At 36.5% G+C, this 24,216-nt stretch overlaps 1 protein-coding gene across 10 annotated transcripts in view; it reads right to left on the bottom strand.

Annotated features, from left to right (window-relative positions):
* Positions 1-24,216, bottom strand: part of TTC29 (tetratricopeptide repeat domain 29) — a 228,177-nt gene that overhangs the window by 83,245 nt on the left and 120,716 nt on the right. For 8 of the 10 annotated variants that reach the window (XM_064416703.1, XM_064416700.1, XM_064416701.1 and 5 more), the window contains 2 exons: positions 13,254-13,477; positions 3,731-3,916 (listed from right to left, as the gene is read on the bottom strand). In XM_064416703.1, the coding sequence (XP_064272773.1) occupies positions 3,731-3,916; positions 13,254-13,477 (410 nt within the window). Of the gene's footprint in view, positions 1-3,730; positions 3,917-13,253; positions 13,478-21,713; positions 21,752-24,216 lie in introns of those variants that run through there. The other 2 variants (XM_064416705.1, XM_064416706.1) reach the window with 2 other exon arrangements.

The raw sequence follows: 24,216 nt of genomic DNA, 5'->3' as shown, positions 1-24,216 counted from the left end.
CTCCCTTTGTCTCCCTAGTTCTGACTGGCTTTAATCTTTTCAGCCTGTAAAGACTTCAGATGAAGTATTACCTCCACTTTTGTTGATCCTTATGTGCTAGCAGAATTTAAATCTGATGACTAATTCAAAGCCACCACTGCCTTGAGAATAATGTCATGATTTCCACACAGCTCTCATAGCAGGGGACATCCAGGTTCTGGAGTGGCACTGATACACATTTGTAATTAATTGTGAAAGTTTTATTCATTGGACTCTACTGTGACACTTAATGCTTTCTCAAACAGTTATTTAAATGTGTCCAGAAATGTTCCTAAAGCACTGCAACTAACAGGTACCCTAATTTCAGATGCATGGTTGAGCTATGCTTTTGAATAATATACAAATTTATCTGGTTTTGTTGTAACATATTTGAAGCAAAGAGCTCCTACAAGTACAAACTCCTGGATTTCCCTCAGACTCCTCTTTTTATTGATATAAGTTATTTTAAACTTTGGGGTGCATATATTTAAGGTGCAAATCACTTCATGCATGATAGGTAGCAAGCATTTAGCACAAAACAGAAAGCACTCAAACATTGCAATGACACAAGAACCTGTACAAAACAATACTAGACATGGTGTTTTTCAGTGGACTCCAACTGTTTCTTCTGCAACATACAACAGTGTAAACCTCAGGTTCACAATTAACTTCAGCAGAAAGCACATTAATATAATCTATCATAAAATATGATTATAATCTTACTCTCTGATATGGTTATAATGACTGATATTACTTTTGAAGATGCACTGAAAGTACAGGAAGAAAAGTTTTGTTTTTTTTTTTTTTAAACTTACATTTCTTAAAAGATTCTATCACAAAGCTTGTGCTTACTTGGTCAACAAGTAATTCCGGATTTAACATGTGAAAAATGTGTTAGGTCATTGCAATTTCAGTGTCTGTAAAGTAACATCAGCACATTAAAGAGCTATGTGAAAAAATAAGCAATAAATGAGTAAATAAAGTAAAATGATGAGTAACAAAAAGTAATAAAAGGACTTATTATCAGCCCTCTGAGGAAGGACAAACTAGGGGGATAGCACAGCTAATTGAACAGCATCAAAATCTGAACACCCCTACAATAATGAATGCTTCAGACCTTATTTTACGGGCAGAGTATTTTAGGGAAGAGCTTAAAAATCTCATTCTGTGAAGAAATGCCATTAAAATAATGTTTGCTCCAAGCAGAACATTCCATTTGTTTCTGTAGCAGGCTACTCACTTCTTATTGTTTTCTTTCCCTTAGTGGCAGCTACTAATGACCTGCATCCAAATATCATGACTGAAGTCTACACCACCAACACCTCAAATATTTAGCTTTGAAGATTAATGAACATCAGGTTATATCCAGCCTCTAGGACAGGGACCAGGCTGAAAGTCAAAGAACTTTAAATTTGATTACACAAAAATTACCCAGCAAATTTATTGATTTTCTTCCAAGGCAAACAGCAATCTTTACAAGTCCATGTTTAACTTTATACTCCCAAGCAATCAGTCCTAAGCATATACAGACAGCTTCCTTTCCCAAGTAATGAAAAATACACTATTGGATAAGAGAACTGAAAATAACCGGGATCAGATGTTTACATTTATTCCTGTAGATACACCCCCAGAGAAGAGGGAATCTGACTAATTTGATTCACAAATTAATTATCAAATTATAAATAACTGAACAAAAAAAAAGCAGAATTAAAATTTTACTTATAACACCATTAAAACTGATAGAATATTATAGAATGCCAACCCAATATGTCCTCTCACACTTTTTCTCCAATCAGAACTTGCCCTTGAATTTTTCACCCTTGAAAATACAAAGTGCATGGAATACATCTGCTGTCTTTTTTCTCAGTGGTCCCTCAAAGCAAATTCTATACTTACTTTCTCAGCGTCTTGATTTTTTTCTTTTACCTCTCTCTCTCTGGAAATAAAATACTTTCAACAGACAGAGCCCACGATTCTGTGGAGTTTTACCCTGGGCACTGAAAATCCACTTTGCTTTATCTCTCATTAATAAGGTTAATAAGAAGCTTCTCTTCTAAAAGTTTCTAATATTTTTCAGCAGGAAAATAAAATTTCTGCTTCTCTGATCATCTCAAGCTATTTCACAACTTTACTTATGTGCCTTTATAATGGGCCTGAAGATATTTAAGTATTCAACAACTTTTGCTTAAGACATCATAAAGTAGAAAATGTTAATTTTTTTTTTTTTTTTGGGCAGTGCTTGGGTAAGAGCAGTGAGTCACACTGCCTTTGAAGTTACAAGTAGACATGAATGCTTGCTTGTCTGCACCTTCTTAAAATTTTATTTTCTAGTAACCAAAGGACCAAGTAAAAAGGTTGCAAAAAAAAAAAAAAGAAAATTAAAGTCCAGCAAATTTTTAGTAATGTTATTCTACTGAGTAAGAGATAGATAACTGACCTAAGCATTTTTCATTCAAAATGAAAAATGGCTTGGTTGTGACTGGCTGGGCTTTAAGCAACTGCTATCTTATCAACTGGGAACCTGGATGATACCAGGTAGGAAAAGTAATCCTTCCATTTTACTGATTATTGGTACATGCTCAAATTTTAAAACTGAATCCAGGTCTGGGTGTTGCAGGCAAGAAAGATGTGAGGAAATATAAAAAAGGTGCCATGTGTCAGCTCTAAGAGAACAAGAGGAAAAATAGGACAACACCCTTTCAATAAAAAAAAAAAAAAGCTGCAGACTTTTTGTTTTATGTCAAGGCTTTTCCTGGGAAATGGGGCCATCTTTCAAAACACATCCATTCCACCAGACATTTAATGGAATTAGACTATTTCCACAAAATATTTCAATTTCTGTCAATTTTTTTTTAAGGGAAGCCATTTCATATGAGAAACCACAAGTCGAGTTCAGAGTTGGAATTGTTTCAACCCACAGTGAAATTTAGAAATAAAACCATAGTGGCTACACAAATCACATATTTTAAGCAATAGTTAGGCATGCAGCAGCAGTACACTTACAAATTAGAACTGGAAAACAGTTTCATTCAATTACTTGAGGCTTATTGCTTGCCCTCCCACACCATGAAAGGATTTTAGGCAGAGGAAAATGCCTTTTTTATACTCAGACTGCTATCCACACACAAACCCCTCTGCCATGAAAGGTAATATTTGCTCTTACATACAGAAACAAGGTTCACCTTGATATAAGAAAGCAATATAGTTTACAGTAAGAACAACTGTTCACTGCAACAGGCTCCCCAGGGATGTGGTAGAGCCCCCATCACTGGAGGTTTTTAAGATGCGATTGACAGGGTGCTAAAAGAGCCTCATTTAGGCTCCCTTTCCCAAGAAAAGTGGGATCAGATGATCTGTCAAGGTCCCTCAGAGCATAGGCTGCTCTATGATTCTAGTCACTTCTGTTAATATCTTTTGATTTCAGAGACTCACAGTTTAAGGATGTACATGGAGAAAGGGAGCTGGTGGTGAGGTCTAAGGCTGAAGCAAACACCAATGTGACAGTCAGGAACAAACAAAGAGGGTGTCACTTATGGTCAAGAGAGCCAGAAGTTCATTTTAAAAAGAACAAAAATACAGGATGTTTAGCTAAGTGTAAACTGGAAGCAGGATTAAACATTACAGAACTACACGTCCCCAGCTCTTTTATTTCAGCCCAGTTTGTGTAACTAGAGATGCCACCCAAAGCAGCTTTGTGATGCCAGTGCCTTACCTTCTTCCTCTTCGATGATGCCCATGTTTACATATGCTTGTGCCTTTCTCTTCCCACCATCAATTTCTACTAATTGAGCAGTGTTATAGCTTTGCTCATAAAAGTAGTTACTTAACCATTTGTCCTCAGGGTCATTGAAAAAGCAGGCCAAGCTAAGCTGGTTATCATACACCTTCTCATAGTGCCCTTTAAAAACAAAAATCAAAATAAAAACGTTTTATTATCATCAGTGTTCAGAAATTTTGCATGTTATAGCAATAATCACAATGAAAATTAAGAGCTATTTCTATTTCCACCATTCAAATACCATCAAGTTCTGCTATGTGTTCACTCAGAGAAATTGAAGAGGAAAATTATAACCTTACAAATCAGGCTCAATTGGAAACATATTTTTGTTCTCCTTTCTGTGTGCAAAACTGGAATTCAGTTCAATAAAACACACAGAACCTGGATAAAACACTGGCTAGTCAAAAGAGAAGTCAGAGTGAGACCAGAGAAACATTTGTCTGAGCTTCTGGGCCCTGACAAGGCCTAAGAGCTTTCCAAACCTTGGACCTCTAAGGTAACAACTGTGTTGATGGAGATGAAGAACCAAAAAGAACACTCTGCAAACACAATCCATTAGTTAATATAATTTTACATGTTAAAAGTATGACTTACAAGACATGCTTTGAGTTTCCATGTATATTCCCATGTTTAGTACCTTAGCACTCTTAGAAATTAAAGACAAACTGAAATTACACCCATTTCCCTAGGAACCCCCCACCCAGTTCACCAAGGAATTGTTCTCAGAACAAATGTGGAAAGCAGTGGATTCTAAGTCACAGATTTTCTCCACGGCCTGAAGTTTGGATTCTACTCTTTATCATCTCAGACAGCTGAATGAACATATATTATCCCTAAAATTTACAAAAAACCTGCAAGTCCTAAATCTGAATAGGAATACAAAATTATTTACAATTTAAAGTTATAGAATAACAACTTATTTCCCTTGGAAAACCACCTTAAAAAAAAACCCCCACAAGATATCAGCCTTGAATTATTTCAAAACTTTACTAATTTGGAGTAGAAACCTAAAACTTTCCTGACAAATCTTATCATACTGTTCCCACCCTAAAGTGAATTTGAAAGATCTATTTCTTATACAATGCTGAAAAATCTATGAAATAATAAAGTAGAGCATGAACCTGTATGTTTCATGGGTAATATAAATTAATTCCCTGTGCAAACTCTGCTCCTGTCAGATGTGAAATTGAGTAATTAGGTAAAATTCCATTGCAGTTTTGGTGGGCTACTTAGTGTGTTTGTGGCTGTTAAATGAATATGAGCCAAGCAGCCAGCTCTAAAAGAAATTTCCACGTGTTTGGGTAAAGAAGGAGTTAAGAAGCACAGGTCTGGCAGCAGGTAAGAGAGTTTTGGGTTAAGCTGGATGTGTGAACAGAACTGCTTTGTTTTCAGGAGCTCTGCAATTTGTAAGCTTTGCTTAGAAAGAGAAAAAATGGAGAAAAGAAAAACCCCTCCTAATTCTGGGTATGGAGCACCACACAGAAATCAACTGCAAAAGAAGAAATCTTTTCAGTGTCGGCAAGATCTTGAAGTCCAGATCTTTCACAAGTGTTTTAAAACTATGACAACCATACCAAAACACTTCAATCAAAAATGCAGTTAAATTCTCTTCTTCTGTTATCTACAAGAAGAATTGGAGGAAATCCAACTTCCAAAACAATGAGTTTAATGGCTCTAAATTGCACCACCTATGCAAGTCACTTGCACTATTTGGACACAGCAGCAATTACCCAAACAAGTACTTTAAATTCATCACTAAACCACACAAGAGGGATTTGTCAGCCTCCTCTCTAGTATGTTCTCTCTTAAAATTACAAATTACATAGGATCTAATTGAATAAATGTAAATCTCTCAGTCTGTTGTCATGACTGTTATTTGACTTATGAATATCCTGTTAAAGTTCTTCAGTGTGTTGCACAACAAAGGAAAGACTATTCTTTTGAGAAAAAGGGCTGCCACCTAATCATGTCCATAGTCTTCAAGATGTTCATCTACTACTTGTTTCCCCTCCTTTTTGCTCCAGCTTGGTCATTTCAGAGACATTGTCTGAATTCTTCCTGTTTAAAGTTTTTTGAAATCAAGCTGAAACCTTTTCCCCATTCTTGAACACTCTTTTTATCTTTTGATTTAAAAATTCATTCCTCTAATGGTAAAAAATGCTTTTTTTTACTGCTTGTGTTATTTTATTACTTTTATTTATTATTTTGTTTTCTTGTTTATTTTCTCAGATTTTTGCCTTATGGGAAGTTGTAACCTCAGATTTCTACCTTTCTAATAATTCCCATTAAAATATATAAAATTATGATTTTGAAGAAATGTGTATTATATAAATTTCTATTTCTAGTATTTTAAAAGAGATAACATCCCTTCCAAGAAATGAGTGATTCACAATCTCTTTAAAATCACCAAAAAAGAAATAGCTCAGAAATTACATTTAGATTATCATCTCATCATTTGCATCTAAGGTTTCAAACCAAAACATCAGATTAAATTTTGAAATTCAGCTTTGAGAGGAATAATTATCAATATACAGACTTCAAGTATTCCTAATCTGAATATTCTTCATGGCTGTGAGTTTTCATGCCTTTTGTTTCTCCTCAGGACTGAAGAAGCACCTCTTGGGTGCCTCTTTTTCACAATATCCTGGAGTCTGCATTGTATAAAACCTATTTATACATTAGAAATTAAGACAATTTTGGTACAGTAGCCTCATAAAAATCTCTTCAAATGATTCTGGAATGGCAATAACAAAACTAGGTTTGGCTTAATATATATATATTTACGTGTGTACACGCACACACACACATATACATATATATGCCTGTATTTGTATATGTTTATAACATATATTTATACATTTATGCAACATCATTATCTATCACACATATCAACATTATACTAAATCCACTGCAGTGTACCAGCTACTAAGAAGACAATTAATTCTATCCTAGCCAAAACCAGGACAACACACACAGATCAAGTCAACACCCAGTTGGGATTCATCCAAACTAACCAATTTAGATATGGATAGGAGTTACCTAGGATTCCTTTCCTCACAGTGAAGAAAAGCAGATGCTTCTTGGATGAGATTTATCTTGAACAATGCTTGCAGCACAAGGGAATGTTTTTAGAGATTATCTCAGAAGTAGAGGCAGAGCTTCCCACAAGCACACTACCACATGAGCAGCGAAATTCAAAACCTAATTATAACCACTAACATAAAATAGTAATACACATTAGATCACAGCTAAGTGAAAATGAACTCCAAGATACCAGAGGATACATTAAAATAGTTGCAATAAGCCAGAAAGTGAAGAGATAATTGTATCATCATCGGATACAGACACACTGGATACAGATTTGCTCCTCTGAAATCATTGCTACAAAGTATCAAGGCACTTATGTGACATAAAATTACACAAATAACTTCAGGTAGTGCCCTACAAATCCCAAGGGGTGGAAGTGACCTGAGGCAGACTCCAGCTACTGCCAGGGCTTTGATTGAATGAACTGTAATGTGACCCTCTGATGGGGATCCTGCCGGTGCATAACAATGAGAAGTGCACAAAGACAACCTTGTCTCTGGCACTGCCTTGGACAGCGGCTGACCAGACACCCAGGCCATAAAACAAAGCCCCAAAGCCCAGACTTTTACAAGTGATTTAGATTCACTCCAAAGTCTGAGTTACCGATCAAGGAGTTAACTGACAGTGGCAAAGCCAGTGTGCCAGAATTAGTGAAAATGAACGTTTATATCCCCAGGAGAGGAATACAGGAATAGGTAAATACTCTCTACTATAAAAGCTCCAAGTAGTTTGGATATTCAAACTTTGAACTCTCTGATTTTGTAAAGTACATTCTCTACAACTGATTATAAAATACACGTAGACAAGTCATCTTTAGGTATCTGTTGATCAAAAAAACGAAAAGCAACTCCCTAATTGAGTGTTTATGCACAAAAGGAGAGTTGGGCTATCAAACCTTCCTGAGATCTTTTTGGTAAACAGAAATTAAGAAACCAACTCTTCAACTTGAGCTTAAACATTAAACGCCAAACACACAGGGTATTCCCTGCTGTGAATCAGGATCTCTTTAGATGCACCTCAGCTGCCAAGCAGCATCTTCTCTTGTGCTCAAGCCATAGACCCTGATCAGCCCACTTAACAATACCTTTGCTCCTGGACTCTTCTCAAGAACTGCAAGGCTGTGCACAGAGCAGAGGATCAGTCAAATCCATATCTGCATGTTTGCTGTGCTCAGCTAGACCACTACTAAGCAGTGCAATGCAAGGGATAGTGAGGTGCAGTCTGAGAACCCCAACAGGGCTAAATGAGAGGAAAGAAACACACAGAAAGTCAGCAAGCCATCCTAGTGTGACTCAAGTACAACTTGCTGCCATATCTCTATGATTTCCTTTGTGACAGGATGCAGTGGAAAAAAGGGAAAGAAGTATGGGAATCGTCTTTAGAGAACAGATGAAAACATCAGGAAGAGATCCCGGCTTGGTGTTTCCTTTGAAGAATAAGAGGCAGGTGTTCCATTTTCCATTAACAAGAATTTGCGCTGATTTTTAAACTACAGGTATCAGAAAGAAATCTTTCAACATCCAGCTACAAGTCCTTATTTCTCACTCAGAAAGCCACCAGTCAGTGCTTTGTTCCTGCCAGACAAAGGCCATATGGAAACTTTTCAACGGGTGTTAACACTCATCCTCCAGTTAGCTGTTTAAAGCATGTATTACTGGATTGTAACTGACCCTTCACTCTTGAAGGCACGTAAAGGTGTGGCCTAAGGTAAATTAAGTCACTAGGAGTAATTTTTTATGTCAGAACCACACACAGTGCTGGAAGACAAATTTTTCTTTTGCCAGGAAGATCAAAATCAGTGACTTAGTAGCAAGACAGCTGATGCTGTGAAGAATTTACACAGAGAAAGATCCAGGATGGAAAGTAAGTAAGTCCACAAAGGAAGAAAGTGAAAATGTGAGTTGTGAGCATGATGACACCAAGTTTCAGGCAGAGACTGTTTCCTAGAGTGTACACAGAGCACACCACTCCCAACACTGCCAGGTATGTATAGGGAAAATGCTTAATCAATGCAGTCAATAAAAAAAAAATGCTAAGGAAATTGTCAGGGTATAATTTTACTGGGTAAAGGATAAAACCAGCTAATGATAAAAATATGAGTCAATTAACTGGTAGTCTGGAATGCTAAAAGGGAACTCCAAGCTATTGCACAAAAATATACTACAGAAATTTTCTAAAAAGTCCTGCTTCTGTTGAAGTCAATGGCAGTACTACAAGTGGCCGTATTTTGAGATGGTTTGCTTTCTTTCCTGGACAGAATCACTTCAACTTTTTCTAAGATAACTACAAAAATAATAACATTCTCCACTGGTCTCCAGAAACTTCTGCATTTTTTCCTGTGATGAAATATTAAGTCAGGAGTGACAAACCTGCTTAGAAAATAAAACAGTGTTCCCCTGTCCAGCCCCTCAAAAGCAAACAAAACTATGCCTCATTCAAGCAAATATTAAAAGAGGGTTTTGTTATACTTTTTTGTTTTAAGGCATAAGCTATTTCCATTTTTTTTTTTCAAAATAGCATGGACAATATGGTTATTGCAATATTTCTAGCCCAAGCCTAGGGCATAAGTGGGAAACCTTACAGAAAAGCTTTCTACTGTAAAATGCTAAACTGTTTTCAACCTTGAGTATACTGGACAAAGATTTTCCAGTGCATGCACATCAAATACTCATGCTTTCTTCATACACTTTATGAAAAGAAATCTTTTACAACAAAAACTAATGTTAACTCATACTGTCAAAATTTTTCTCTACACTAGAGTGAAAGAAAGCCAAGCTGTCACTTCTTTCTAATTGTGTGTGTCTGGTACTGTCTAGAACAAGGGTCAGCAGCCTACAGCACGTGCACAGATTCAGCATTTAGCACACAGCACAGCACAAAGGTTGAGTGGGGTCAGGAACCAGGAGCAGGTGGAACCTCAGAAGGGCAGCAGCTCCCAGGTTTTAACTCCTGGTTTCCAGCAGCTGCTCCAGTGATCAGCTAATAAGCAGTGTCTTGCCCTTCTGAAGGTGTGTTCATACCCATGGATTCCATCCTCTGGCTTTGGCACAGTGATCTGCCACTGCAGTGCTGAGTGCCCAACACATGCTGCAGCCACTGAACTGCGGCACTTTCTCTGGTTTATTATATTTAAAGCAGAGTTAACAGCTGGGACAGCTCTTCATTTAATTGTTCTTCAGCTGGAACTTCCTTTGTATGGCTTTCCACATCTACAAGCAAAACAGCTCACTCTATACTGATAGAGTACTATCAGTACTGATAAATACAAAATACAGCTTGCCTTTTGAAGGAGCCCCCATGTATGTGCCAAGAAATCACTGTATACATGAAATGCTGAGCTGTGCAGATCCATTACTCTGGCATTTATCCTGCATACTTCTGTAAAAAGACCTACAACTTTGCATATTTAAACAGCTCAACTACCTCCTTTTTTTCCCCTTTAAATTCCTGAAACCAGAACTAGCAAAAAAAAGAGGTTAGTCCAGGATAAAGGAACATCAAAGAATAATTAAAACTTCCTCAATTTTGAAGTCAGAAACATTTACTTTACTTGTATAAAGAAGGCAAGATAAAAATATAGTCAAGCATTGGCAATATTTCTGCCAGTGCTTTTAGAATAATGCTGAAGTCGGGGCAAAATAACTCCATCAGTCATTTTTCTGAGAATCTGCAAGGATTAAAGTTCCCTATTTTTTAAATACTTGGGAGATATTCAAATGCAACAAAAATGAGTTTAAGTTGGCCAGAAAAGCTGTTTTCTTTGCACACAGTAAAGTACAGGTAATAGGCAATTAAAAAAAAAAAGACAACTCCCGTATCATTTGAAGTTCAACCAAAATATTCTATTGAAAATGAAAACAAAGAGAAACTTTACTGGTGTGTATAAAGGCAATCAGTGTAATGCTGGTAATCAAAATCTTAGTATTTTCAAACCCAGCAGTAAAGAAAGCAATTGCTCTTTGATATCAGCCTGCACATTGTGATGGATGGCTCTGATTCAGTTCAAGCAAATTATTTATGTCCAGAATTGTAGTGTCCTAGAATATAAGCTGTGGAAACCATTACAATATTAACACTTTCCACCAATAAATATGAAAACTGAATGTGTACATAGCTTGCTCTGTACACTATGGTAAGTACCATAAAACTCTAAAATGAGACATTCTAAGTTATATTCAAAATTAAGACAGTAAACCCTATTATTCAAAAATAACAGATGAGGAAAATTAATAACCAATAAGAAAATTCTTTACTGACAAAGTAAGTGTTTTGCTTTCCACATGCCACTCCAGGTTCAAACCCCAACATTCTGTGAAGTTTCAATTAATAAAAAAAACTTACAAGCAATGAATTGTCATGGTCATCATTTATAGCTGCTATCTTTTTCAGTACAACTGTTACCTGAAATAGGTAAAATTTCAGCCAACCTAATATTAGCAACATCAACCACAGTATGAAACTCTCACCATTTGCTGCCCCAAATATTACCTTCACCCTTTTAAGCTTGAACTGTGGCAGCTGAAGAGCAAATGCAGGTCAGCTGCTGTTGTGGCTGCTACATCATGGTAAGTTCTAGCTGAGGTGAACTGCTGAATGATTCTTAAATGGTGTCAACTGGAGTTGTCAGGAGATCATAAGCCAGAGCCCCAAGCAATTTGATTAGAATCAGAGAGTAACCGGATTAGCAGAACTACTGAATTAGTGTTTGATGAGCTGCACAATTCATGTGAATCTTCACAGCACTGCTGGCTCCCAGACCTGCAACAGGAATTACCATCCACTCCTTCGTGTGCCAGGCAACTCAAACCTCATTTTATACAAACAAGACATTTGTGCAAAGATTTGCATTGAAACCGGTAAAAAAAAAATCAAAACAAATTATGCCCTGATCCAGCAATTCAGTAACAACACTAGCCAACTCTTAAGTCCTCGTTATGTTTTCTTCTTTCTTTTTAATCAATGGGCAAAGTTGGGAGATACTCTCTCCTAGAGGCCAGGTGCTATCAGGCAGCTGGTGGTGGTACCTTGTCTCTGGGAGAGGTGAAAGACTTGCAGAGCCCAGCACACAAGAAATGCCAGTTTCAGTGAGAGAAGGGCAGGAACTGCACGTTTGGGAATGCCTTGCCTCTTATGTTTGCCCCCTCTGTTGTCACTCATCGGCCTGTAACACTGAAAAATATCATGCACTGAAGGCAGACAAACTGTTCTCCTCAAGTGGCTGCAGGGAGCATTGAGATAAGCCATGTCTGGTACTTTTTGACCATCAGCTATTGGCAGAATTCTTCTGCCAGGCCAGTCCAAGCCCCAGACTTCTCTCTCATATTCTGCAAGATTCAGGGGTGCCTATTCAGGTTTTAGTCATACTCCAGGCAAAGATAAAGATTCTTCCCAATTATGGCTGATTGGATTTCCTGTCAAGAATTACAGTGAATTAAATAAAGAAACACAACTTTTGGCTTTTCATGGCAAGCATCAAATAAACGCTTAATATTTTTTAAGTGCCAAAAGGGTTTATTTTGCAATTCCTTTCTTTTGAAATGAAGCTGTCTGTTTCTAAATTTCAGTCAAAAAGCTCAGATTCCAGATTCACAATCTTTACTGTATGTTTTCATATTTGTAATGATCAAAATGCAACTTGAAACAACACAACTACACTGAAATCAACTCAGCTATGACACAAGATTGCAGGTAGAGCTTTGTCTGCCTCCATCTCTGCAATTATTCCAATGAAAAAAGATGGAGTAAGTTATGTTGCTATTTATAGTAAAAGGAAATGATAAATGTGAGTGCTTAGTAAATAGTAGGCAATAGAGAAAATACAGTAATTTGGAGTTATGTCTTCACTAATATCTAGTAATTCACAGGTGGCATGTTACATCTGTGTGCTGTATTTTATTTGACATGTTCACAATCCTTTTTAAGTCAGTCACAAATCCAAACACAGTTAGCAGGGTATTTAATAAAAACAGATTTATAAAAGTATTACTGTGTGAAACAGTATTTCACCTATTAAATTTTTCTAATACAAAACCAGCTACTCAAATCAATACAGGAAGAAAAACAATAAATAATGAAACTATGAAGAAATAATTGAGACGTTATCAAAGCTATAAATACATCAAACATTTCTGATGTTATCAAAATGCACTCTACATGTTTTTCCCTTTTTTTCCCCTTCCTTCACAAAACCTCTCCTGATATCTGCAGCTCCTAATCATTTATTCTATAAATACAGCTCAGTTGACTAAGGCTGCAATGTGCTAAGATGCAGTAGCGTTTCAAATTCATACATGAAACAATTTGGAAGCTTCCCCCAGGCACTGGCGGCTGCGGCTCCCGCTGCTCCGCTACCCACAATCCCCCCATTTACCTGCTCGCCGGGCTGCCTCAGCCCCGGTCAGGAAGTGGTAAAGCTGATCCAGCTTATCAGGCTGCTCCTCCAGGGACTTCTCATGCCATATGGCTGACCCAGGCCCTGCAGCCTCCCTGAAGGCATTCCACTTCTGGATCAGAGTGAGGAGCTCAGAGAAGGACTTGTGATAACCCCGGCGCAGCATGTCTATGCAGATGTTCTTCTTGTATGAATTCCTGTAACTGGGAATAAGAAAGGGAGGTTTTAAGCCTTTAAACTTGTATTCTGTTCTCCACCTTACCAAATAAGTGCAGATAACTACAACAGCTTTCAGGAAGAGACCTCTGCAGTTCAGCAGCAGGGAGCGGGTATTATTTGGTATTATTTCTCCTGCTCAAAAAGAGATCTGCTAAAATCTGCTTGCAAATGCCATACCCTAGGGAAGCAAACATGGCAATAATCAATAAATACCAATATATATATTGAAAACATGGTCAAAAATACACTCACTGGTATTCTTTAGCTGATATTTGGTAGAAAAGGCTGACTGATGGGAACCCCCTCATGTTTACATTAGTCCATGAAAACACAATGAACCCTTAGTTTGCTTTAAGACAGTGCACAGGGCAAATTGAGGCTCATGTCAAAACAACATATATGTTGTTATATATAACATTGTTATTATATGTTTTATATATATATGTATATGTTGCTACATATATATACATTAAACAGTTTTGCTGTAGGACAGGATGGCTTGATTTAAAAATGTCAAACAAATGCTATGCCAGAAACATATTATATGCCAGAATCATTAGATATTATTTTCCTTCCATTTAGCATATGACTTCATCTGGTTTAATGATGCAAAAGTTTGATAATTTCTCCCTAATTTTACAAACAAGTGATGCTATGATGAATTCTTATTGAATTTAGTGGCTTCATAAACTCTGATAAGATATTAATATCAAAAAGTTGTGGAATCAAATATTCTCAAGTGGAAATACGCCTTTGGAAGTATTATTTATGGAAATAATCAAAATATTTCTTTTATATGGCATGAAACAATCATATTGTGTCCTATTCTGGAGAAAAATATGAGTCCAATGGGACTGCAACACAAAGGTACAGATGTAAAGGCTTGCAGGGATGGTCATCCAGTCGGAGAAAACCAACCTTTACCCCAATAAAATGTCAAGGCCACAGATGTGTTACCTTTATCGTGTATATTCCATGAAGTTACCAAACTGTTTTCAAGACTGTCCTTTTAGATTAAAAACCATTTAAATCCAAATTTATCTCAGCTTTAAAATCAATATCGAATTCTGAAAAATGAGATTTATAGTGTATGTAATAAATTCAGGTGTAATAATAACAGCGCAATGAGACTAATACTTTGATCTTAAAAACAGTTACTGCAATTCTTTAACAATGTTGATAAGATGGATTTGATGTGAAAAACTTCTTAGTTAGATGCCAATAAAAAAGACAGCAATGTAAGATGTTGGAGGCAAATAATCTGCATTATTTCATATGTGACATAATTAAAATAAAATCTCTTGCCACACAGATGCATATTAATCCTTCACATGTACTTTTCACATTTTAGTTGCAGAACTTAGCATAAAAATATTAAATAATCCTGATACAATTTAGACCAGACAGTACTGAATTTGTGTTTAATATATAAATAGATGTTTTTTGAGATTGAAAATCACACATTTCTCAGACAGATAAGGGAAAAGATATAACTATTCTGCACCACAAAAATTTGCAACATTTGTCTTATAAAAGTATATGAAAAATATGCTTAAATATTTAAGTTTCAATTTGCTATGATATACTATATTTGACATACACCAAATGTACAGTATATAGCTTCAAAATACTGTAAAGATACTATACTAATATAGTATTCTCTATTTTTTATATGAAATACCTTTTTTTTACTGTTAAAAATTCTATGTAATTAAAAAAAAAAAAAAACAAAAACAAAAAAAAAAAACACAAAAAAAACCCCAAAAACCCCAACCTGAAGAGCATAGGTAAAAAATTCCTACCAACCTCCAAAGGCCTAGGACAGAATCCTACAGTAACCTAACTCAGAGCAGTGGAATAACAATCTGCATAGCAGGCACACACATGACTATTTATTTATACAATGGGATCTGTATATGTTTGTGTGTGCATGCATTAGATCAGGAGATATATTGGAAGTAAAAAGGAAGCAGTGCTAAAAGATCTCCGCAGTCACTACCCAAAATGTAATTCAGGTAATTTTTAACACTCACTGGGCAGAGAACTGGTATTCATACCAATAGAAAACTGTGTCCATGTTATTTTCTGTAGACTGATGTATTTTACTTGAAGTCAAAGCACATTTTCCCCACAAGAAAGCATTATTAGCAAACCAGTACAGGAAAACAAAGCATATAGTAAAACATGTAATTTTAAAAAACCGAGAGCATTTAAATAAATCCAATCCCAATTAATGGAGAAATTGAAATAACGCTGAGGTAATCCTACTGTGCAGAGCACATTTCTTTTCTGAGCCAAAGAGGACTGATTTTAGCACACAAGCAATGAAGCTATCGATTGTAAAAACCCTTCAAATTTAGTGGCATAAAAATGAAAGTCATGTCAGTTAATATGTACAAAGCACACAATAATAATACTATTGTTTCTTTAAGTTTCTGTAATATATAAGCTACAAGTGACTGATCACACACAAATAGTAAAACTGGGCAAGAGATCAATGGTATTATGGGGATAAATGGTATCTGTATCACCTAAGAGGTCTTGACACTGCAATGAAATCTAAAATAGTTACACTTATCAGTGTTTCCAGATGAAAATTCCAGGATCCTTTTTTCCCCCCATCAAACATTCCTTTTGAATAGAGGCATAGTGTAGGTGAGAGCAGCAAACTTTTCATGATACCTTCAGATAAACTATAAATCCTCAGTCCTCAGAACAGTTTCCATCCTGCTTTTTATGATGTCATGCAGCATATAAAATCTGAGGTTAAGCAGAACAACTCATGTTTTAGATAACTAAAGATTACTTGATTTCCAATATCAATGTTAAAACATCATACCTAAGGTTCCTTCCAACTCTGGATAGTTTATGATTCTGTGATTTATTTTAAAAAATCCCACCCTTAGCATTAGTGTAATATGTTTCTACGTTGATAAACAACCTTACACTAAACACTTTCGAACCTTGCTACCTAATAAATGAAGATTCATTGTTAAACAAGCGAGTTTGTTTTTCTGCATTGGTCCGCGCTGACTTGAGGTTTCCTTTGAACAATTAAGTCACTTCCAGGAGCGAAATGAGCGAAGACTGCCTGCCCTTTGCAGAGCTCGGAGCGGAGCCGTTCTCGGCGTTTAATGGTCTCTGGGGGCATCTACTGGAAAAGTGGGAAACTGCAGGCAGGAGGCGCGGAACAAAGGGCCCGGCCGAGCCCGGCACAGGGCACGGGGCACAGGACCAGGGGCCACCGCGGGGCTGGCCCGGCGCGCACGGCCGCCCGCAGGGCACGGAATGTGCCGGAGCAGAGAGAGCGGGCAGCTTCGTCAGGGCAGCCGGGTTTCATTTTGAAACCGAATGTGATGTGACTGCAAACCCGAAGTCCTCCCTCCCCCAGGGTGATCAGATCATGCCAGAGAAAAAGGTTTCAGATGGATTTTTTAATAAAGCAAACGATTTTTAAATGAAATTTGGAGCATCCCTATGTATTTATGGTTAAAACAAAGATATCAATTAATCAGGTTTTAATTTAAAGCAGAATTGGTTCGCTTTTCTCATCCATGTAACTCAAGAGATCAGAACCACACTTACCACAGAGCCAGCTGATTCTAAGAATCCCCCGATCCTCTCTGCCTGTGCAGTCATTTCTGTCATTGCTGCTACCCCTGATGTTGCTAAATGTTTATTTACACATTAGGGAGCTCCAGGTGGATCTGATCCTACACCAGCAGTTACTGTGATGCAGCATTAGAAAGTGCTGAAAAATTCGGTGATCTTCTGAGAGTCTCTGTGTCACGATGGGGGTTGTGTGTCACAAAAGTTTCAGCACCAAATAAATAACCAAAATTAAAGTTGCCATTTTAGTGGCACCTTGGTACAGGTGACGATTTTGTGCCATGTAATATCACAAAGGTGGAAGGAGCTACTTACTCAATGTGGATCTGTGAGCTTGAAAAGACACTGCTGTTAACACTGTGCTTAATTTAAGTGTACTCAGATATTGCTACAGACATTCAAATTTTTTCCTAAACTATACAGCTACTTCAGTAATTTCTTATATGGATTTCTTTTTGCATTATCATTGCTATTTCAAAACAATCTCCAGTCACGCTGAGAAATCACGGAAACCTGATTCTAATCTGTCTTTACCAGTAGAAGAATAATAAATAGCAATGTTCAGTAAGATTAATGAAATTACACTGTTGTTCCAGTCTCAAGGACTTTCCTATACTATGGTACTGCACTTTTACAAGACCCTTAAGCAATGCTGGGAGATCAGCACAGCACCTCACAACATTCCCTCCAAGTTAAAATCCTCCACAATAAGGCTATTTGCATTCTACCCTTTAAACTGAAAGAGAGGACAGAAAAAGGAAATTAAGAGGCCAAGAGGCAGGAACTGGTGTTAGAAATAATCAAAACAGTCAGCATAGCATAACAGAATCATTTATCAGGAGCTTAATTCTTTATGCCTCCTGTCTGATGTGGTCAATTACAGACATGCAAAATAAGTCCAGAAGACTACTATTTTCAGATGGCAGATTTATATATTTATAAATATATATATTTAACATTAGGTTTCATATATTTTGATTTTTTAGGACTTAATTAGTATTTCCACTTAATTCCAGCTGCTGATTACAATACAAGTAGTTGTATTGTACTGTAGCAATCCCATTTTGTAAAGAACAAAATGGCACGGATTAAACAACGATAGTATATAAAATATTAAAGTGTACTTCCAGTGTAAAATAATTACTCTACCAATTATTATAATGTTTAAAAACTGTATTCAAATAGGTTTCATCCACTTGGGATTTCCTTCTGCAGTTGGCAAGCCAATGACTGATACAAATGCCTTAGATAAGCATCACAAAATTATGAAAAAATAATAAAGATATTTTTGCTTATGTTTATTTTAAAAAATTTATTTTACTTCCCCCCTATTTTCTGTCTATAAATCTACAAGAAAATTAAAATTACATAAAGTATGTGAATACTTAGCTACTTTTTCCTTAACCTATATGCAAAAAAAATCACATCATAAACATGGGAATATCAAAATTTACTCCCTAAAATTTGAAAAATATATGCATTATGTGAAAACAAATAAAGTACATAAAATACAAAAAAAGCCAAATATGCTGTAAGAATTTACAAATTCAGGCTGCTCTGCCTAGGAATTGAAAGAGGAATTATTATTTAATTATAGCTGGACAGCCAAAAACCAAGAACAGTTTTGCGACACCGTTGGTGACCCATGCCCAAAATGAGCTCAATTTTGTGCAGGGAATTGTTGAACACAGAAAGTGCTCGTGCAAACACTTGGCAAATATGGAAGGTGAGGTGCTTTCAGCACCCAGGTTCCAGTGATGCCAGCCCCTGTACTCACACTGCTGCTGTCTACACTGCCACGTCCCTGGGCTGTAACCCACCAAAGGTGAGCACACAGCTAACTCAAAATGCATCCAAGTCCTGTGCTATCCCAATTCTCCGGGAAAATTTACCTACACAAGTATTTTGGTAAGTCAAGCCCTCGTATGGTCCAGGCACTCAGCACATTTCAGTACCACGTTCTGCTACTGATACAAAGCTATTTAACTGCATCAGGGCACAGCCTCTTTAATCCTGCTTTAAAGACTGTCCATTTAAATACTTTTCTTTTAATGAAATATTTACTGCATGGTAATATGTTAAATTGTAGACTATAGTAATCTCATTAAAAAAAGATATGACAGTACAGTAAATGCCATTAAGCAGTAATAGACAGCTTACACTTCAGAATATTTTACTACTAAGGCTGAGTGTTAAATTACATTGGGGTGAGGTGCCTGCATTTTAATTCCAAATTACAAACTTGCAATAGCTAATATCTTATTACAAAAAAGAATAAAATCCACAACCCCCCAAAATGTTATAAAAAGGATTCCCTATTCTAATTATAAATAAAAAATATTGCACAACAATTTGTACACATCATGAGATGGAAAAACAGCACTTGGAATTGACTTGTAACAATACAGATTTTTTAAAGAAAAAAAAGCTTCATGGAGCTATGTATCCAGAACTATTAACAGAAAGATGAAAATAAAGCATATATTAATAAAAGGAGGTTTAGGTACTTTAAACTAAATATATATATATAGGTACAAGAACTTTCAGCTTTAACAATGCAGTGTTTTTCATCTGCTGCCTCAGTCACTGGATTGTTGTCAAACCACACTTTAACCTAAATCATGCAATCAAAGGGAGATGCACACCCTGTCAGTAGGATCCTGCAAAGAACACATATATTGAACTCACTTCCCTTTGTTCAAAGCTACATAAAATGAAAAATTAATCAATTATAAACATCAAAGGATGACACATAAAAAGTGTTTTAAAATGAATGTAAGCACTGTAATAATTAAGAATCCTCATTAACCCAGAAAATGGAAATATAAATTTAGGAATGAACTTTTGAAACATTCTATCCCTAAACATAAATGCAAAGAAAATACTAAAACGAAAGGCAAAAGTTCTACCCTTTCAAAAATGTTCATCCTACAGAAGTACACACACCTGTGATTATTTCCAGAATAATCAGAAAAAAACATGATCTTCATTAATCTTTCTGCTTTTCTTTCTATATTAATAATGTTCATTAATCAAAAGTAATTTGAACCATATTTTATGGACTACTATTTATCAAAATGAAGTATTTCTCAACTTCCCTCTTTTATTTCAGAGCTCACCTGACGGTCTGAGAGCTGGAAACATGTGAGTTTGGAATCCTTTCCATTGGACTTGCATGATATCAAAGCAGTTGTTACATTTCTCTGCAAGTTTTTTTTTTTACAGATAAACAATTATTTACTTTCTGTATCCTCTCAAGCTGCTGTTATGAAATTTCATAAAACCCTCTACAATGTTCTGCATTTATTGCAGTATTGACATGAACAATTCCCACAGTACTTTTGCTTTTGTTTAGGAGATCTGTTATTCAAGTCCCCAGCTGAATTTACTCAGTAGGATAAGGACAAATAGACCACACAGAGATTGAGAAGAAAGGAAAGGCGAGGATTTTACACAATGCAGGATTCATTGCAAAAATTATTAGGAAGTCCTGACTGTACCAAGGTAGATTAGACAATCTTTCTTTATCTCATCCTCTTTTTGTGTGTTAGAGATGCTTCACCTTTATGGAGTCTTTTAAAAATAGAAGTCAGTTGTGTACTGCTTGTGTATTATCTTCAGTAGTAAATATTGTTGAACGACCGAGAAATGAAAGCACTAAAAAACCGTAAGACCAAACTTAGTAAAAACAACAAGTTACATAAAAAAAGAAAAACTTCAGCTCGCTGTGTTCTTCTTTATTAAAGTATGTCATGTATTTTATCTTTGCAAGAGTTTGATGAGTTTTTGCAAGTAAAATTCTGTTTCCTCTATACTTGCTAATAGTCATGAGAATCTGTAGTTTGCACCTTCCCATTAAAAATGTATTGTATTTTTTGAAATTATTCACCCCGCCTTTTATCCAGATCATGTCTTTGAAAGGAGGAAGTAGATAATAAATGGAATAATTCATGATTTCCCATTAAATATGAAACTTTCTTTTGCAGAGTTTAGAAAATGAAGTTCTACATAATGTACAGAAGTTGATTAGAACTTTTTTTAACCTTTTCAAGAAAAATCTTCCACATTACACAAATGCACAGAGAAGTTTCTTTAGGAAAGGCAAACCATTCGCTTCCTACACAGTTCTGTTCTTCAGATCACTGCCTAATTACACTAAATAATATGCTTATCAGGCTCAAAATTCACAGAGATCATTCATTTGACCAAAAAGAATGTGTGCCTCTAAGTTCTAAAATCTCTTTTTGAAAGTTGTTTAATAAACATTGAATCCTGGTCATGGCAAGTGAGATTGTTAGGAATTATTCAGACTGAAAAAAATACATATTTAAATAATATTGTGAAAGGAATTTAAAATTTATCATCTAGCTCACTAAGTGACTTGTGCCATCTCCCTTTCCACAACCAGCAGGGAGTTTGGGACAGAATGCCTTAATTTAAAATTTCTTTTACCATGAAAGGATAAATTTCTTTGGTTCTGATTTACCCTCTTCCATAGCTTTTAGTATCTAAAAGTGAAGAAATACCCTCATAAAATGTAAATGAGTTTACACAACATTCCACAAGTTTTCAACCAGAGTAATGTGAACAAAGAGGCCATAAGGTGCTTACAGGTCCTGCCCAAAGACTGACATCAGGAAGAACAGCAAAGTCTTGCTAGGACTGAACATGAAAGGGAAAGAAGTTTACTTTTTCTCTGTTTGCTGCTGTGTCCTTGAGCTTGCCTCCCTCCCTCTGTCTCCACAGCATTTTACACAGAAGAAATGGAAGCAGCTCACAGCAGTGCATCACTGGAACCAAATCAATCAGTCCAATCAAGGGCTGAAATACAAGGGAAAAGCAGAATCTGCTCCGACACATTATCTGTCTGCATCTCAAATTGCCTTTTGAAAGTTTGTTAGTAATAGCAGATGCATCTCGTGCTTCCTTGCCTTAATCCCACACCAACAAGATATATTCCTCACCTTTTTTCTGGTAGTGCTTCTCTTCCTCGAGAGCCTTGCTTACTAACAGAGAAATGGTCAATCTACCCTACAACATAAAACAGCTGTGCCTAGACCAAGCCCCTTCAAATTGGGAAGCCCAATAAAAATTTCAGGTAGTGAAAAAGACAACATGGCAATAAGATGTCAATGACAAAAAGGTCCCCACCTATTTTTTTAGCAACCTAAGAAGTCACCTTTTTAATTTATGGTAAAGGTGACAGTTACTAAAAGTATGGGTTAATCAAATTCCCAATCAGCTATTTGTGTTCAGCTTCCTTAAAGCACTGGTCCTCCAATGCAAAAGACCAGAACACAGACAGATAAAGAAGCAAATAAATAAATTAAACTCTCATGATTGAAATAACTAACAAAGGACAAGGTCAGAAAAATCCCAGTCTAATAGTAATGCTTACTAGTCCATCATGGCTATGATGAAAGTACAGAACAAACCTTCACTGTAGGTTTCATTCATTCTCCTCTCCATCAGCCCACAAATCCCATTTTTCTCCCTCAGTGAACTCTCCAGATCTTCCTGCCCTCTAGTCAGGTGAGGAAGTTTCTCCCTCTTTAGTCCTGGAGGACAGATAGGGTTGAGTATTTAGAGATCACTGGCAGAAGACATACCAGGATGTAGGGAAGAATTTATTTCCACTAACTCCTCTAACTCTTAATCCCTCATAAATTTTCCCACATCTTTTTTCCTTAACTCTACCTAGCTGAATGCTGACACTGAAAAGAGCAGAAACTTGGGGAGGGTAGTAAATAATTTTCAGTCTCTGACTGAAGAATGGAAAAAAGAATCTTTTATCAGATGGCACCAACAGAAGTTTTAAAATGGATGCCAGGTCACTTCTGTTCTGCAGTTGACAACTTCCTGTAAAAATGCTGCCTCAGGAATCAGTCTCTAAGACCTCTATGTCATCCTTTTTACAGCTTTCAAAATTCCACAGTTCTCCAGTGTGGGATTGAGTGGTAAATTATGTGTCTAGCTGATCTGATCTGATCACCCTATGATCTTTTTATAAGCAATGGAGAGAAACAGGTGCTTCAAAAGTCTCATTCACTTTATTCTAAAGCACTTGTTTGGATCCTGAAAGATGGGGCTCAACGAATCACAAGGCTGGTGTTACTAACCTGGATCAGTCAAACTTGGGTGAAAATCCCTCTGCTCTTTTTGCAGGGAGTTTACAGAAGCTGTGCTTCACTATATTCATCACTCCTCACTGCTAGAGCAGAAATTTCACGTGCCACTTTTCAGCCAACAATCTGAAAATAGTTTAATGACCCATCTTCCCAGTATGGCAGAGATGGCCAACAGCTGCTCTGGGGGACACAGCACACCTGAGAATTAAAGCCTTGCCTTCTTCTGTTTCAGGTAACCCTAAAGTGGGGCAGCCATTGGAGAACAGTCCACTGTATCTCAAAAACATCTGATAGAATGCATGTAAAAGAATGTCATCACCTGCCTGAAAAAATTTATCTCAGAGCCTGTCTTTACTGACACAGATTTATCAAGCAAGCTTTCCATAACACATTGATCCACCACTCAACAGACAGAAAACACAAATACAAATTTTCTGCATACCTAGGTAAGCCTTTACAATCTCTGTTTAACTATTTGCATTTCATTTGACTACCAGAGCCTTGAGGATCCAACTCAAATGTATTTAAAATACATGTAGTAACACCACTAATGGAATTATTTTTTCAGTTACAGCTAAGCAAATCTATTCCTTTAATCAAATACATTGCAAAGTTTTTCTTTCTAGTCTTCAACTCTCTTCTAATGATGTCCTCCTCTTTCAACAATTTTCATTTGTATGAAGAGGAGAGAACTGTTACTTGATCTTTCTGGCCCTGACAAAAAGATCAGGAAACAAGAATGACAATATCAAATTCTGGCCCACTTTAGGCTCTAAACTAATTTGAAGATTCCATCCTGAAATCGATCTCTTGATGAAAAATGCTTTACTTCACAGTTCATCGTGAACTTCTTGACTCTTAGTTCAGCCACATGAACTATTTTTAATTTTTACTGCAATTTGATTTTGAGCTGTTAATGACTTGGTGAGTCAGGACTAAGAAGAGAAGGTATGAAGGAAAGCACACTGAAGGCCACAGGAGTCAGC

This window comes from Passer domesticus, chromosome 4 (genome assembly GCF_036417665.1).
Source record: "Passer domesticus isolate bPasDom1 chromosome 4, bPasDom1.hap1, whole genome shotgun sequence".
NCBI classification, from domain to species: domain Eukaryota; kingdom Metazoa; phylum Chordata; class Aves; order Passeriformes; family Passeridae; genus Passer; species Passer domesticus.
This window is presented reverse-complemented; position numbering and strand designations above follow the sequence as displayed.